General features: G+C 38.0%; 1 protein-coding gene across 1 annotated transcript in view; it reads left to right on the top strand.

Annotated features, from left to right (window-relative positions):
* LOC150096197 (proto-oncogene tyrosine-protein kinase ROS-like) overlaps positions 1-18,111 on the top strand; it is a 115,702-nt gene that overhangs the window by 89,767 nt on the left and 7,824 nt on the right. Inside the window, exon 4 of the mRNA XM_090409002.1 lies at positions 6,767-6,796. Within this exon, the coding sequence (XP_090265128.1) occupies positions 6,767-6,796 (30 nt within the window). The remainder of the gene's footprint in view (positions 1-6,766; positions 6,797-18,111) is intronic.

An 18,111-nucleotide genomic window follows, 5' to 3' on the forward strand; every position in this document is an offset into this window, starting at 1 on the left:
TACCTCTCTCTTCCAGTACTTTTCTTCATCTTTCCAGTTTAGTTCCCGCTTCTTCTCTTGAATCTGCAGACAGCAAGATGTCATCTGCATACAACATTGTCCAAGGTGCATCTTCTCTTACCTCCTCCGTCACCACCTCCATCACAATGTTAAACAGAAACGGACTTAATGCTGACCCTTGATGCAAGCCAACTGTTACTTGAAAACTTTCTGTCTGTCCCAGACAGGTCCGAACAATTGTCTTCACATTTCTGTACATCTCCCGCATCAACCTGACATATTTCTCCAGAACCTTCTTCTCCCTCAGCCACCTCCAGACTTCTTGCCTTGGCACTCTATCGTATGCTTTATCTAGATCAATAAATGCCACATGTAGCTCCCATTGTTTCTCTCGATACTTTTCCATCATCTGCCATAACCCAAAGATAGCATCTGTTGTTGATCTACCAGGCATGAAGCCAAAGTGTACCTTTGCAATCTCCACCTCCTTCCTCAATCTTCCATCAACAACATTTTCCTTTACCCTTGTAGATGGGGACAAGAGTACTCTCCCTCCATTCCTTGGGTATATTTTCCTGTTGGCAAACTTTCATGAACAGGTCCCACAGCAGGTCAATTCCCTCTTCTCCCAGTGCCTTCCATGCCTCCACTGGAATCCTGTCGGGGCCCACCGATTTTCCATTCCTCATCCTCTTCATAGCCTCAGTCACTTCCACTCTACTGATGTTCTGCATCATCCCCTCAGAAGGCTGCCCATCTTCTCTGTGAGTCCTTGCGTTTTCCTCATTCAGAAGTCCCTCAAAGTATATTCTCCATCTGTTTCTTATGTCCACATCTCTCCATAATACTCTTCCTTCAGCGTCTTTGATCTGCCTCACATGTAAGATGTCCTTTGCTGCTTTATTTCTACATTTCGCTAGTTGGTAAATTTTTCTCTCTCCTTCCTTTGTTTCTAATTGATCATACAGATCTTGATATGCCATGGCCTTCGCCTGTGCCACAACTCTCTTGGCTTCTTGCTTTCTATCTCTGTACACCTCTCTGTCCTCTTCCACTCTTGACTCATCCCATTTCTACTTTGCCTTCCTCTTAGCTGTCACTGCCACTTTCCAGATGTCTCACCAAGAACCTCAATTGCACAGCTCAGGATTACTTTTGAATTATGTTTCCACCAATCTTGTACACTTTCCAGTCCATACGAAATCCTCTCTAACACCCTCTCCCTAAAACAATTCCTCACACTCTCTTCTTTTAAGCGAAACCACTTAATTGTCTTCATCCCATGGCTTCCATAGGTTCTTATCTTTGATCTTATTTTAAAGACTGCGCACAGCAGTCGGTGTTGCTGTGCCACTTGATTTGTTGGAATTACTTTACAATTTGTCACAACCTTAAGTTGTTTTCTTCTAGTCAAAATGTAGTCAATTTGTGAACTGTTGTTACCACTCCTAAATGTTATCAAATGTTCTTCCCTCTTGCAGAAAAACGAGTTCACAATTGCCAGATCAAACGCTACTGCAAAGTCCACAACCCTCTCTCCTTCCTGGTTCATCATTCCCACTCCGTGGCCACCATGCACCCTTTCACAGTCTCTATTCTGTCTTCCTATGTGTCTGTTCAAGTCTCCTCCAACAATCACCATCTCGTTTTCTTCCAGTTCCCTCATTTCTTCATCTAACATGTTCCAGAACTCATCTTTCTCCTCTGCTGTACAGCCAACTTGCAGGGCATTTACACATAATACGACCACCCGCATTTCTCCAAGACCCAATTTCATTCACATGATCCTGTTGTTCCTTCTACCCACTTCCAGTACTTTGCCCTTCATTCTGCCACACACCACAATTCCTACACCATTTCTTCCCTTGTTATTCGCTCCAGAGTAGAACAATTTATATCCATCTCCCAGTTCCTTTGCCTTTCTCCCCTTCTACCTTGTCTCTTGCACACATAAAATGTCCACCTTCCACTTCCTCATCATGTCTGCCATCTCTCTTCCTCTTCCAGTCATGCTTCCAACATTCAGTGTTCCCACTCACAACATCCTCTCCACCTGCTGGGCTCGCTTCTTTAACTGCACCTGCCCTTGATGCGGTAGCCCTCGTCCACTTCTCGCAACTGTAGGGCGATGTGGCTGCGTGTCGCTTAAGGGGTACGCCCTAGCCCTTATATCATTTTCTCTTTGACTCATATCTCATATCATAGTTAGAGCTGGCAGTGAAGTTTTACGACTGGATGCCCTTCCTGACATCAACCCTCGCCATTTATCTGGGCTTGGGACCGGCACCTATTGAGGCTAGCTTGCCTCCTTCGGTGGCTGCATAAGACAAAATGACTTAGCAAGATAGGAAAGATTCACCCCTAGCCCTCGAATACTCTAATAGCATCAGGGGGAAGGAGCAAGGAGAGGAGAAAGAAGCAAAGAAAGAATGGGAGGGACCAGTCTACAGAATAATATAACAGATGTATATTACATGAAGTAAGGCATGGTCCAGCATCTGGTACCTTGGTTTTGCCATGCCCGTACTTACTAAAGTGAGCCCTTGAGGTGAGGATGAAACTTTGCTCTAGATGTGAAAATGATTTAAATTACCCAGGCTTCTACTAAGCAACATATATTCTATTAAGCAATACAAAATTAATAACGGAAAAAACTCGCGTACAAAGATTATTTAATAGTACAATTTTCGCCTGTGTGTCACAGGCATCTTCAGTACATATTAAGCTCAAATCAAACAATAACTGACAATTCCAAAAAGCGCCACCCAAGTTGCTGGTGTAAGATAACTAAAAAGGTCAATAAATTTCCTAAAAAAAAAAAAAAATAAAAAATAAATTAAAAAAGAAAGATTAGCTGATTTATAAAGTACCTATCTCCCACTTTATGGGAGATAGTACTTTACAAATCAGCTAATCTTTCTCCTAACTTTTTATTGTATTGATTTTTTTTTTTTTTAGGAAATTTATTGACCTTTTTAGTTATCTTACACCAGCAACTTAGGTGGTGCTTTTTGGAATTGTCAGTTATTGTTTAATTTGAGCTTAATATGTACTGAAGATGCCTGTGACACACAGGCGAAAATTATACTATTAAATAATCTTTGTACGTGAGTTTTTTCCGTTATTAATTTTGTATCGATATGTCTACTCATGGTATACCTCTTTTAAAACTTATTCTATTAAGCAGATAAACTACTAAACAACTGTCCATATATTTTTCCTTTCCCACAATACATTCTCCTCCATTGGGCGAGCATTATACCTCAGAGAATCAGATTATATATACTGTATATATATGTGTGGGTCTACTTCTAGTATTCAAGAAATTGGATTTGTTCATGGTTATTAGCCTCTTCTCCCACCATGGTGTGAGTGGATGATTTGGTAATGCTGACTATTTGAGCTTGGTTTGAATTTTAGATTTTTTTTTTTTTTAAATTGAAGCAGAATTGGCACTGTTAATACTCTGTTCTCTTTTCCTGGTCATCCATGGAATGATGTTTTCTTTTATTTTTTTTAAAAACTAAGGTGTCCATTCTTTTAGGTGTTTCTGTTTTAAAGCTGGCATAGTAGCTATTCATTTTTTTGAGGAGAAAGGGGATTATATATATATATATATATATATATACACACAGAATAAAGAGCCAAGAGGCTAATTTTTTCCGATGACATAAATTAACTAAATTATTATAAATATAGAAATTTATCCAGCTTTAAAATAATGAGGGATTTATTATCCCCTTAACTTAATATATATATATATATATATATATATGTGGCGATTAGTTTTTACTCGGTTGTTATACATTTCAAAAAATAGATTTAATGACTCCAAGACCGAGATAACATATAAAGATTTTAATGATAAATACTACTAGTTTCGGCATATAGCAGCCTTCTTCAGGTATTTATAAAGGAAAGGAATACTAATAAACATTGAATTATTTAAATAAACAAACTGGAAATTACAGGTACAAATTGCCTCACATAATCGATACATAAAAACGTTGTATTTTTCAAGTTGTTCCAACTGGCGTGCCATTGTTTGTTGCAATTGTGCGTGCAAGTTCACGTGAACGCCAATATTGAATAACTGCAGCATGGCTATCTGGGATGTTATAACTTAAATTATTATTTAAGTGGACCGGGTTCAGTAGGATTTCCCGTGATTCTACGATTTTTCTTTCAAACTCATCTTCACAGCGAAAAATATTTTCTGATCTATTCCAGCATACAGAGTGGCTTTGTTGGTCATCATTAGGATTATTTGAAAAAAGAACATGACTGGATAAAGCAGTTGCATGAGATCTTTTGTATGAGATGTCTCTCTTATGCTCTTCTATGCGTTGTTCAATAGATTTGTTAGTTTGACCAAAGTATGGGATATTGCAATCACACCACAATTTATATACTCCAGGGTACTTAAGGTTGTGATGAGTAGGTTTTGGATGGCTGATTAGAGAGCGGATTTTTGGAAGTGTGGTGAAGAAGGTCCTGATATTATATTTTTTAAGGACTTTAGCTATTTTCTTAGAGACTGTGCTAATGTATGGAATGGAGATGCTACCTTTAAAATTAATAGTCTCTGTTGTGCACTGCTTAGGAGGGTTCAGAAGAAGTTTCTTAATTGTTTTTTCAGAGTATCCATTTTGTTTAAAAATAAGAGTGAGGTGATTCATTTCTTTTTGTAGTTCATCTTGTTCATTTAAGAGAGAACGTGCTCTGTGTCCTAAGGTAGATATAATTCCAAGTTTTTGTGGTGGAAAATGATGAGAAAGATTATGCAGATATCTATTGGTATGCGTAGGTTTTCTGTACATAGAGATTTTTAATCTTTCAGAGTATCGTGTAAGCATAACATCCAAAAAAGGTAAAGAGTTATTATTTTCTATATCAGCAGTAAATTTTATATTAGGATGTTGGATGTTTAGATGACGAAGAAAATCTGTGAGAGCTGTGTGCCCGTGATTCTGGTTACTTCAGATATAAGGACTCCATTTACCAACAAAAACAAGGCCTGGCAATGGGCAACCCTTTGTCCCCTGTGCTAGCTAACATCTTCCTTGAAGACTTTGAAAAGAAAGCCATATCTTTCTTCTCATTTAAACCAAAAGTTTGGAAAAGATATGTTGATGATATATTCATTATTTGGAATCACGGGCACACAGCTCTCACAGATTTTCTTCGTCATCTAAACATCCAACATCCTAATATAAAATTTACTGCTGATATAGAAAATAATAACTCTTTACCTTTTTTGGATGTTATGCTTACACGATACTCTGAAAGATTAAAAATCTCTATGTACAGAAAACCTACGCATACCAATAGATATCTGCATAATCTTTCTCATCATTTTCCACCACAAAAACTTGGAATTATATCTACCTTAGGACACAGAGCACGTTCTCTCTTAAATGAACAAGATGAACTACAAAAAGAAATGAATCACCTCACTCTTATTTTTAAACAAAATGGATACTCTGAAAAAACAATTAAGAAACTTCTTCTGAACCCTCCTAAGCAGTGCACAACAGAGACTATTAATTTTAAAGGTAGCATCTCTATTCCATACATTAGCACAGTCTCTAAGAAAATAGCTAAAGTCCTTAAAAAATATAATATCAGGACCTTCTTCACCACACTTCCAAAAATCCGCTCTCTAATCAGCCATCCAAAACCTACTCATCACAACCTTAAGTACCCTGGAGTATATAAATTGTGGTGTGATTGCAATATCCCATACTTTGGTCAAACTAACAAATCTATTGAACAACGCATAGAAGAGCATAAGAGAGACATCTCATACAAAAGATCTCATGCAACTGCTTTATCCAGTCATGTTCTTTTTTCAAATAATCCTAATGATGACCAACAAAGCCACTCTGTATGCTGGAATAGATCAGAAAATATTTTTCGCTGTGAAGATGAGTTTGAAAGAAAAATCGTAGAATCACGGGAAATCCTACTGAACCCGGTCCACTTAAATAATAATTTAAGTTATAACATCCCAGATAGCCATGCTGCAGTTATTCAATATTGGCGTTCACGTGAACTTGCACGCACAATTGCAACAAACAATGGCACGCCAGTTGGAACAACTTGAAAAATACAACGTTTTTATGTATCGATTATGTGAGGCAATTTGTACCTGTAATTTCCAGTTTGTTTATTTAAATAATTCAATGTTTATTAGTATTCCTTTCCTTTATAAATACCTGAAGAAGGCTGCTATATGCCGAAACTAGTAGTATTTATCATTAAAATCTTTATATGTTATCTCGGTCTTGGAGTCATTAAATCTATTTTTTGAAATATATATATATATATATATATATATATGTGTGTTAAAGATACCAAGCAATAAATGAGTTTTTCTAAGTTATTTGCACACACACACACACACACACACACACACACACACACATATATATATATATATATATATACACACAAATAACTTAGAAAAACTCATTTTTCTGTTTACTTAAAAGAGAGATGACTACATTTTCTGTGTTAAGTTTTCTGTCCTTGTGATGTTTTTATAATGCTATTAATTGATTAATTAAAATTCTCCAATATTAACTATGTGATTATTATGGTTATTCTCAACATTAAGATTTTATATTTTTATGTATTTTTATATTTATGTATAAAATAAAATAAAAAATCTTAAAATGGCTATTTGGAGTTCAGTTTATTTCTTATTTTTGATATTGAAATTTAGAAGTGAATTAAATATTTCATATCATTTTATTTTCTTTAGCAATATGAAACCAAAGTGTCAAGCAGATTGGTAAGAGTAATTAAAATATTTTCACCTCTTAAAAATAAACATTGCTTGGGATATTCAATTATATTCTTTTCTATCTTTACCTGAAGTCATTTTAAACAAAAGTTTAATAAGGTATATTAGAAGTAATTATTTGGATTGATGGAGATGGCTGTTAGTGCTTTTCAGTGAATTTCTTTAGGTAGCGATATGATAGATATTTTGTTAATGATGGTTAGTGTAAGCCTCTGCAGGTCATATCAGACTCTATGGAGATATTTGTATAATAATAATCTTATAACTAAAAATAGACTGTTGACATTGGTAAGGTGGGTGTTGACAACCCATCTATTTAGTCAGACAATGTCTTGACCAGGCTGTTGAAAAGGAAGGAAAAAGGGTGCAGGAAATTTCTGAAATTATGCTCCATTTTTAATTGTATACGATTTATTTAAAATATGTGACTATCTTTGTTATGTATGGTGTATATTACTCACTAATCTTCTTGGGAAAACTTGCTGCCCTTACTGTTAACTTCATTTCTGAGCAATTTTGTTGACTTTGATATATGCAACGAACCAGTATGTGCAGGTAGCAGAACATTGTCTAAACTATCCATGCTATGAATAAGTGATAATTTGAGTGTAGGAAAGCTCTTAGAAGTTTAATAGTTATATTAATCATGTTTGGTAGACTGATATAAAGTCTGAAAATTGCTGAGTTTTTTTTTTTTTTTTAAATAGTAAACCAGAGAGAAAAGTAACAAGTGCAGTATAGAAAAGACAATTAAGCCGAGCAATATCTCAACAGTTTGTGAGGATGATATAGAGAATGGAACTAATGTGAACTCATCTGCATTAGCTCAGATGAGTTCACATCCTGCCTTGTTCCCAGATATGGTCACTTTGATTCTCTGGAGACAGAAAGATTTGAAAAGAACCTGCAGCAGTTGACCAAGATGATATATTCTTGGATGCACAATATGGATGATATATTCTTGGATGCATAGTTTGCATTATCTGCAAACAGCTGCATATCATCAGTTAAACCCATGCCATTCCACTAACAATTTCACTATGGAATTGTGCATACCAGGGACAGGTTGAGGAAATGTGGTCTTCTGAATTTCAGAGGAAAAGAGAGACAAAGAAACACGAATTGGTAAGGAGGTGTCACATTATTTGTATAATGTATACAAATAATCTGACACCTCCTCCTTTTGCTGTTAATGGAAAAATTAATGGTAGAGAGAGAGAGCTCATTAATTTTGAGACTATAGTTGAAGTATAGAACAGTTAAAGAGAAAATAAAAAAAGAATAATATAAAATTGTATCTATGTTACAATATATTATGTTAAAATGAAGAAGAGAACTCATTCTGTGACCATTAGAATTCAAAGAAATGACAGAGATCACTATTGAAAAAAAAAAAAAAAATAAATAAAATGAATATTTAATAGTCGTGAACAATTTAAGTAGGATAAACTTTCCAAAACTGCAAAAGTTTTAAGCCATCATTTCTGTTTAGCTTCGGTTGTTGAATATGAGACTTTATAGCTTTCTTTATGCAATCTTTCTAACAAAAAAAAAACAACAAGAAATGGCTTGACTGGCAATACTCGATTGATCATAATTGTGAAATTTTATGGATTTTTAATATTCTTTGAAATCAACAGACCCAGCTATGTGCCCATAATACAAGAGAATACTTACATGAGCAAGGAATTCTTTAAACACTAGAGAAAGAGGAGGAAATTTATCTTTTGGAGAGTGCAAGAATGAGTTTAATTTATGAACTGGATAGATACTACATTAGTATCTACCCACTAGTGGTGGTATCGATCACCACCACTGGTGGAACTACTAGTGGTGGTGATCAGCGGTAGATGGCGTTGGTGTAGTTGCAGTCAGTTGGTGGATTGTGAGTAGTGGAAACAGAGTTGTAGAGTGGATACCCTCCCTCGTTGAATCTTTGGACTCCCTGGAGGTGACAAATAATAACTTTATTACAGGTGGAGGAAGTAAGAAATCTCTTGGGGTGATATTGGATAAGGATCTGAAATTTAGAGGACATGCCAAAATTATTAGGACAACACAAAGACTTCTGGGAATGATGTAGAGGACACTTACTTGTAGAAGTAGGGAGATTCTTGTTACATTGTATAAGGCTTTGATTAGGCCACACATTGACTACTGTGTGCACAGATTTGGTCACCTGGTTTGCAAAAGGATGCAGAGATGTTGGAAAGGGTTCAGAGGTGACTGACTAAGGTAGTTTCTGACCTCTGGAATGTCAAATATGATCATATGTTGAGAAGATGCAATTTACGGAGTCTAGTGGAAAGGAGGAAGAGGGGGAGATATGATAGATACCTACAAGTTATTAAGAGATTGTTATAGGATCAATGCTGGAGAGGTTCTACAGAAAACAGTGGGAGATCAGGGGAGCACCAGAGGTCATCTCTGGAAGCTTTATAAGGAGGGTGTGAGCAGGGGAGTGAGAAGCAGGTTTTTTGCATGCAGAGTGTGAATGATTTTAATGCCTTTCCTGAGAGTGTGGTGTCTGTAGAGAATTTGAGTGTGTTTAAGGTGCAGTATGATGAGCTGTGTGTATGATAAGAGGACTTCCTAGATGAGTCTTTGACTCCATGGGGTCTTGGGGTAATAATAATAACAATGATCATACTACTACTACTAATAATAATAATGTATTTTATACAAATGTTTTGATTCACTCAGTTATTCTGACAGCATCTAACAATGATTCAGTGACATCAAAAGCTAATACAGATTATAATAATAAAGGCTACTGGCCTTTATTATTATAAGGCTACTGGCCTTTATTATTATAAGGCTACTGGCCTTTATTATTATAAGGCTACTGGCCTTATAATAATATAAGGCCTATAAAGGCTACTGGCCTTTATTATTATAAGGGGAATTAAACAAACCATCCTTATTTGATTTAGTCTCAAATTCCAGTTACTCTGTGCATGAAATTATTAATATTAAGAGAGACCTCCAGGGAGTCAGGAACTCATTGCGGGAGGCCACATACTACACTCACCAGCTATCATACTTATTCTTGAATTCATTCACACTGCTTGCGCACACAACATTCAATGGCAATCCATTCCAATCACATGCCATCCTATGAGAGAAAAATCCCCTCAATCCCCTTCTTAGTGATATTCATTCTCAGCTTCTAAGGATGTTCTAAGGATGAAACCTTGTTTCCTTTCCCCACCTTCCATAAAATGAAAAATTCCATCAACTGATATCTTATATGACCCTTTCAGAAGTTTGTAAGTCTCGATCATATCACCCCTCTTTCTCCTGTTTGCTAGTGTCTGCAGTCTACAAATTCTCAATCTGCCTTCATAATCAGTATTCCACAATCCTGATATCATTTTTAACATACTCCTTTGCACACTCTCTTCACTGTATCAGAATCACAACAGAAACCAGTAAACCAGACTTGTGCACAGTAGTCCAAGTGAGGTCTTATCAAGGCCTTGTAAAGAGGCAAAATGACATCCTTATCTTTACATGTGAATGTTTGTTTCAGCATTGCAATTATCTTTTGAGTTGTATTTGCAATCTTTGCTACTTGGCCCCTGAACTTCAACTTGCTATCTACTAAGACCCCAAGATCATGTTGGTATATAATACAACAAATATACGACATTGGATATCTAATCATGCCAAAGTGCATGATTTTGCATTTACTAACATTAAACTGATATCCACTTTCCCATGCCTACAGTTCCAGTCTATTGAAATCATTCTGCAAGAACTACATATTAGCATCATTCTTGATTACCCTACTTATCTTTGCATCATCAGCAAATAGCTGTTATGTTGCCTGTCAGATCTTTTCCAATATTATTAATGTGCAAAGATAGTGTATGTACAGTAATATACTCTGTCTCTAGGAGCAGAGGAGTGTGGATCCAGTTCTTTGATTAGAGAATACTTTGTGAGTGGAATGCTTTGTTTTAGAGTGTGGTGAATGAGTTTAAGGTGCAGTTTGATGAGTGATATGTGTGACAATGGAAACTGATGTAACAAGTCTTTTGATGGAATGGAAGTTTATTGATAATAATAATAATATGTATAACATGTAATATAGATCTGCTATAACAATATAATTATAAAATCAACATAATGAAATAATATCATAAAATCAAGTAAAAAATAAATAATAAACTACTAAATAATTTTTAATTTTATAATTATATTGTAGTTATATACTAGATCTGTTTCAAATGGGTAACAAATACCACATAAGCTTGATTTCTTTAATATATATTGTATATTTTATGCTCTTCTAATTATTATTAAAACCTGACCTTCGTGGATTCAAAAGACTCGTGCATGAGGTACACTTTAACACATAAAGTCCATCAAATTCATTCAATGTCCACATTCGCCACACTGTCAAGCAATGCATTCCACTGAGAAATCACTCTCCCCATGCAAAAAAAAACCCTGCTAATTATGTCTCTGCTCACACTCTCCATATGAAGCATCCAAGGATGTTCCCTTATTGTATTCCCTTCTTCCAATATATGAAATATTTCTTCCATATTAATTCAGTAACAATCCTTTACCAACTTAAATGTCTCAGTCGTATACCTCTCTTCCTCATATTCTCAAGGATTTGCAAACTGTATTCCCCCAATCTGTCTTCATGTCACATCCCAAAGACCAGTTACCACCTTATCAGTCTTCTCTGGATCCTTTCCAATATATCTTCATCACCATGAAAACCATGGGATCAAATCTATGCATAATAATCTATACGTTATTAGGCCTTGATCATGGCCTGATCGAGGCCAAATTTCCCCACCAAACATATACTTTTAATCCCATTGTTGCTTACCATATTTCAGAACCTTACACTTTACAACATCGAACTCACATTTCCATACATGAAATGGAGGTTAATAGTATATTACAAAACCTTAATATGAATACATCTGTGGGATTCGATGGTATACCAGGCTCAGGTCTTAAATGAAGTGGCTAAAGAATTGTCAGTGCCCTTGACCATTTTGTTTAATTTGAGTCTCGGGTCTGGGTTAGTCCGGAGGGGGTGGAAAGAGGGGAAAATAGTTCCACTACATAAAGGAGGTTCCAAGACTGCTGTTGCAAATTACCGACCGATCAGCATATCAGGAGTCATTGTCAAGGTTTTGGAGAAAGTAGTCAAGAGAAAAATATACGAATGCATAGATGAAAATGGGATACTGTATGGGGGGACAGCATGGTTTTGTGAAGAGTAGATCATGCCTCAGTAACTTGCTCACGTTTTATAACACGGTGACAGCTGAACTGGATAAGGATAATGGGTAATGGGTTTACAGCGATTCTACTGGACCTTGTCAAGGCCTTTGACAGGATACCACATGGAACTCTAATCAGTAAACTGGAGCAGATGGGGATAGATATAGGGTTGGTGAGATGGATTGGAGGGTGGTTGATGGAGAGATACCAGAGAGTGGTTTATTCAGGAGTTGAGTCCAAAGATGGCTTGTGACTAGTGGTGTGCCGCAGGGCTCTGTTCGTGGATCACTAGTTTTCAATTTGTTCATCAATGATATAGGAAAGGATCTGAGAGGAACTGTTCATTTGTTTGCTGATGATGCAAAGTTGGGTAGAGCAATAGTGAATGCACATGATGTCAAAATTTTGCAGGATGATTTGGATAGATTGGAGGACTGGGCTAAGGAGAATGGATGTCAATTTAATGTGGCAAAGTGTAAGGTTATGCATTTTGGGGTGAAAAGATTAGCAGCAGTATACCACATTGGTGGAACTGTACTCTAGAAGATTGACTAAGTCAGGGATTTGGGAGTGTTGGTGGATAGGGAGTTGAAGTTTAGGGGGCACATTGCAAAAGTGGCTAAATCAGCTCATGAAATCACTTAATTACTGAAGAATACTTCTTTGATGAGCAGAGACAAGAAAGTTATTGTTCCTCTGTATCAAGCCTTGATAAGACCCCAGCTTGACTACTGTGCCCAGATCTGGGTGCCAGGGCTTCTTCTTGATGGGGAGGAGGACATTTTTCAGAACAGGACTGGTGGTGGGAGGACTAGGGGCCATCTATGGAAACTGGGCAAGAGTGTGGTTAGCAAAGGTGTTAAAACTAGGTTTTTTTACTTAGAGAATGGTGAATGAGTGGAATAAGCCACCAGAGTCTGTTGTGGATGCCATATGACTGTGAATGAGTTCAAGGCAAAGTATGATTGATACTGTCTGGATGTTGAATAGTTGTGCTTGACAACTATTCAACATCCCCTAATCATGATGTTTATGGCCCCCTCGATGAGTCTAAGGATACCTTGGAGTTGCCCGTAATAATAATTCAACCAATCTATCCCAGTCCTTCTATAAGGCTATAACATTTGTTTGATTCCTCATCATTCTCTCCAGTTTTGCAAATTGGTCTACCTGGAGATATACAACAACAGCTGTATATCTCCAGTTTAAATGTATTCCAATATAATTAATATGCAGTGATGTCCAAACCTAAGGACGAACACTATTTCTGAATATTGCAACTGCAAATTCAGATGAATCAGCTTGTGGCAATTTGCATGACTGGCAATTTTGAGTAGAAAGCAGGTACACATTCAAATTTTCAAATTGCTTGCAAAGGGGACACATGATAGTACTTAACAGGATAAAAGACAAAAGTCTGCACTAAGCAAATTTTGTTTGAAGGAAGCTCTTTTCATGAAGGAACAAAGTTGCGAACCCAGATGTCTTGTAACGTCTCAAAGACATCATCTAGATGATTTCACGTGAGGAACAATTATTGGAAAGCTTGAAGAAAGTTGCAGAATTACTTGTATTGCCAGAAGGTTTGAAATCTCACATTGGGTTGTTTCCAGGTTCTGATCAGTGTTTCAAACCAATGGAATGTGTTCCAGGTGTTTCTAAAAGGCCACCCTCGCTCTACCATGGAGCACAAAGACAAATTTTTGGTTATAACAGCAAAACATAATTAATGCACCATGGCAGCTTAGCTTACAGGTTGGCTCTGTTCAAGCAAAAGTACACAGATATCTCGACAGACTGTGGCAACATGTCTGTGACAAGTTGGTCTATACACCCAAAGGCTCATAGTCTGTGTCCCTTTATCCACAGCTCATCATAGAGCACATTTTCATTGGTGTTCTATCCATAAAATTGGACAAGATATCAATCAGCTAATGTACTCTTTACAGATGTCATTTTAGTCTTTTCTCCAATTCTAGATGACACTTGAACTGGTGTGAAAGTTGTATTGCTTACCATCAAGAGAATATTAATGGATGTACCAAACTACAAGTGCTGGAAAAAGGGACTATGACCTGCGAACAATATTGCAACAAAGTTCTTCAATGTCATATTTAATTGTTCCGTGGTGTAGAATTTATTTTTATGGATGACAGTGCCGCACCATATCATTCATGAGCTGTGCAGATACTTCTGGAGACCAGGGATATTAATCAAATTGAGTGGCCAGCATGCCCCCCCTCCCAGATCTGAACCCCATAGAACATGTTTAGAATGCAATGGGAAGATGCATTGCTGCTCAAAATTTCTCTCCAGAAAACAAACAAACAAACAAGGCCTTATCCTTGCTCTGAAGGAGGAATTGGCCAGTTTGCCTCAAGAACTCCTGAATCACTTGGTGCTAAACATGGTACTATACTACATTGTGAGAGCTAAAATCGATGTTGCGATATTGAAATTTTTAATTTGTACAAAATTTATAACACATTTTTTGTGTAATATAATTTATTAGTATGCTGGTATCAGTAAATTTGTCTACATTTGACTATAGTCATGAAGATCTTTTCATATACAGGTAAAAATGTAGTTTGTCCTAAACATTTGGACACCAGTGTATAAGTTAAAGAACAATGGTCCCAAAATAAACTTCTTCAGCACACCACTAGTGACGTTCCTCTTTTAGGATACCGCATCCCTCCCACGACTTGCTGTCTGTGGACTTAAAATATCAACGGAACCACTCAGGAAAAGGGCATCAGCAGGGCAATGCCACCGTTGCCAAAAGTTTGGCCATGCCCAAAAGCTGTGCAAAACTGAATTCAAATGTCTGAAATGTAGAGAGATATATCAAGCATTACATGACAATTTCAGAATATGTCATATTCTGAAATTGTCATGTAATGCTACTTAAAGTGGTTAATTCCCTTAAATTAGATTAAACACTTTAAGTAGCATTACATGACAATTTCAGAATATGACATATCTATTATCTTCTAAGAGAGGGCATGCACATAGGTATATACTAAGAATTGTCTAGACATGTATCTTTAGGGAGACAGCTAAGGTAACATACACATACAAATTTTTTCTGCAAGGATCACGCAACATATCTCTTCAGACTACCAGTCCAATGTCCCTAAAAGTTCCACTAACTAACAAAATAGTCTTAGTCTTCCCTTCTGCAAAATGTGCTTAAACCAAATTTTTCATTCAACGCTCCCTCTTGAATTTTAGGTCAAAATTACCTTACCATTTCTTGCAGCATACAGTCTCACTCAATCACCACGTGCGAGTCACGTGCATATCCTGGTTGGACCTTTGTTCACTCTGCAGATTGCTTTCCCATCTCATGGATTGACGTGCACTGGATTTTTGCCGTCGTTGGGAAACATCTGAGGTGCTTGTCTGGAATTTCTGTACCCTACAGGAGGGACATCACAGTTCGTGTCTCATTTTGGATCCGAGCCTTTTTTTTCGTCGGTCTGCACTTGGAGGTTTTTTTTTGTTTGACCTCCTTCTCACGTCATACCTCTTTCACCTTCTTCCCCCACTCTCTCGATTTTCCAACAACAACAACAATGTTACTGGTTTGTTGGGTGAAGCATAAAATGCTTTTTGTTTTCCCCTTTGTCTGTGTCGAGAAGCTTGATGGGGGGGGTGAGCCTTATGCTCGCACTTTATGAACTATGGGGTTAGCTCTGTTCTGCTGAGAGCAGGATTACCTTGGGTCTTTTATGTTTGTGTTAGTTCACTGTAACTGGAAGCTTGTCCGACTAGTGGGTTAGGATGAGAGTGTGCTTTGCTGAAGAACTTTTTGGCTTGGTCCTGAAGGAGGGAGTGGATGTCTGGGGTTCTGGTTTCTCTATGGATCTGCGTGTTTCTGATGAACCATGGGGGCATTCAGGATCATCCGCAGGCACTTGTTTTGTATCCTCTATAGTTTCAGGATGTTGGATTTGGATGTGCGACTTCATGTAGGGGATGCATATGTGATAACTGGTCGTATTACCATCTGGTATAGTAGCAGCTTGTTGCATGTATTCAGTTTGCTGTTGCAATTGATCATGGGGTAGAGCTGGGCTATGGCTCTGGATGTCTTTGTGCCTATGAGCTTGATGTGGCTGTTGAAATTTAGTTTTTGGTCCAGCTGTACTCCAAGGTGTCTGACTTCTGTCTGCCAAGGTATCTTTTTTCTGAGGAGTTGAATGTCGTCTTGGATGAAGGCTTTGCGTCTGGTGAATAGTATAGCTGTGCTTTTGTGGGGGTTTACTTGTATCCTACAGTCCGAGAACCATTTCTCTAGTGTTGTGATAGTTTCCTGTAGACGACTGATTGCTAGGTGTGGGCGGAGAGCTCTTGTCATTATGGCTGTGTCTTCCGCATATAGGGCTGTGATGGTGGTCCTTGGGCTCTGTGGGATGTCGGTCACATAGATTGTGAAAAGTAGGGGAGCCAGCAGGGAACCCTGTGGCACACCTGTCAGGATTTTGCGCCTAGTTGAGATGGTGCCATTTATTTTTACCTGCCTGGATCTGTCAGTGAGGTATGATTTTATTAGTTTGATAAGGTATGTTGGCCTGTATGAGTTTGTAGAGTAATCCTTGATGCCATACCCTGTCAAAGGCCTTTGCAACATCCAGAAACACTGCAGCTGTGTGCAGGTTCCAGTTGTAACCTTGTGTGATGTGCTCCACCAGTCAATGTATTTGTTGCACTGTGCTGTGTACACGGCGGAAGCCAAATTGCTCGTTTGGTATTATTCCTAATTTGTCTGATTCTTCTTGTAGTCTTGAGAGGATGATTTTTTCAGCAATCTTTCCTAAGTTGGATAGAAGGCTGATGGGAGTTGTGGATTGTTTCCTGGCTTTTTTATTGGTATGATGTCGGCAGTTTTCCATGCAATGGGGAAGTATTGTATCCTCAGTATTGCCTTGGTTATGTTAACCAGGGGCACAATAGCCTTTCGAGGAAGCAGTTTGATGATTCTGTTTGGGGGGGGATAATGGGTTGCATTTGGTGTGCAGGGTCTTCAGAAATTTCCATATTGTGTGATCTTCTGGGTTGAGTGATGAGAGTTTATTTTCCCAATCCTGATTCCTGTTGTTTTGAAGTGATATTCTGACTTGGTTGGTCAAGTTGTTCAGTATTTTCTTGTCCTGCGGGGCTCTTGTGTGTTGTGGTATCTTTTCCTGGCTTTGTTTTTTGTTCTGATTAGATCCATGATGTTTTCTGGGCGCCATCTGGTTGGGTGGTTGGATGTGGTTTTGGTGACTGCTTCTAATGCTTTTTTGATTTGGTTTGTTTACTGCTTCATCTATTTCTTCTTTTTTGCAGATGGTGGGTGCAGGGCCGATGTATTCTGGTAGGATTTTTGCTAGCTTGTCCCATGATATGAAGGTGTGCTGGGGGGGGGGGGGGGCATTTGGTCTTGCATGCCAAGTTTGATCAGGACTGGGTTGTGGTCAGATGATAATTCATTGATTGTCTCTAGTTGGTACTGGTAACTGATGTTTTTAAGGATAGCTATGTCGAGTACATCTGATCTTCCATGAGGGCTGTAATGAGTGTGCTCAGTGGGTCTTGCTACCACAGCTGAGTTAAGTGTTGAGTAGTTGTGTAGGATGCGTCCACTTCTGTTATTTGTGGTGCTGAACCATGCTGTGTGTTTGGTGTTCAAGTCTCCTGCTATGATTGTGGGGTCTGTGGCCAAGGATGGCATCCTGGTCTGCTGTCAGTAGAGGGTTGCTTGGTGAGTTGTAGACAGCATCTATCTTGATGCTTCCAGCGTTGTTTGTGTGGACTTGTATTCCTGTAGTCTCTAGGTGGGTAGTCTGTGGGTTGAATATGGCATTGTGGTGGAGGTGCGGTTTGATGTAGATGGCAGTGCCTCCCTCTGGTGCTGAGTCTATCCGTTCAGGACGTTGTGTATCCTCTCACTTTTGGGTTGTTGGCAAGTCTTAGGTGGGTCTCGTTGATCAGCATTATATCCGGGTTGTGTCTTGGTGTGAATTCCTGTAGTTCTAGTGTCTTGTTGGTGAGGCCGTTGGCAT

This window comes from Typopeltis vanoorti, chromosome 19 (assembly GCF_054136105.1).
Source record: "Typopeltis vanoorti isolate ZY-2024b chromosome 19, IOZ_Tvanoo_1.0, whole genome shotgun sequence".
Classification (NCBI taxonomy): domain Eukaryota; kingdom Metazoa; phylum Arthropoda; class Arachnida; order Uropygi; family Thelyphonidae; genus Typopeltis; species Typopeltis vanoorti.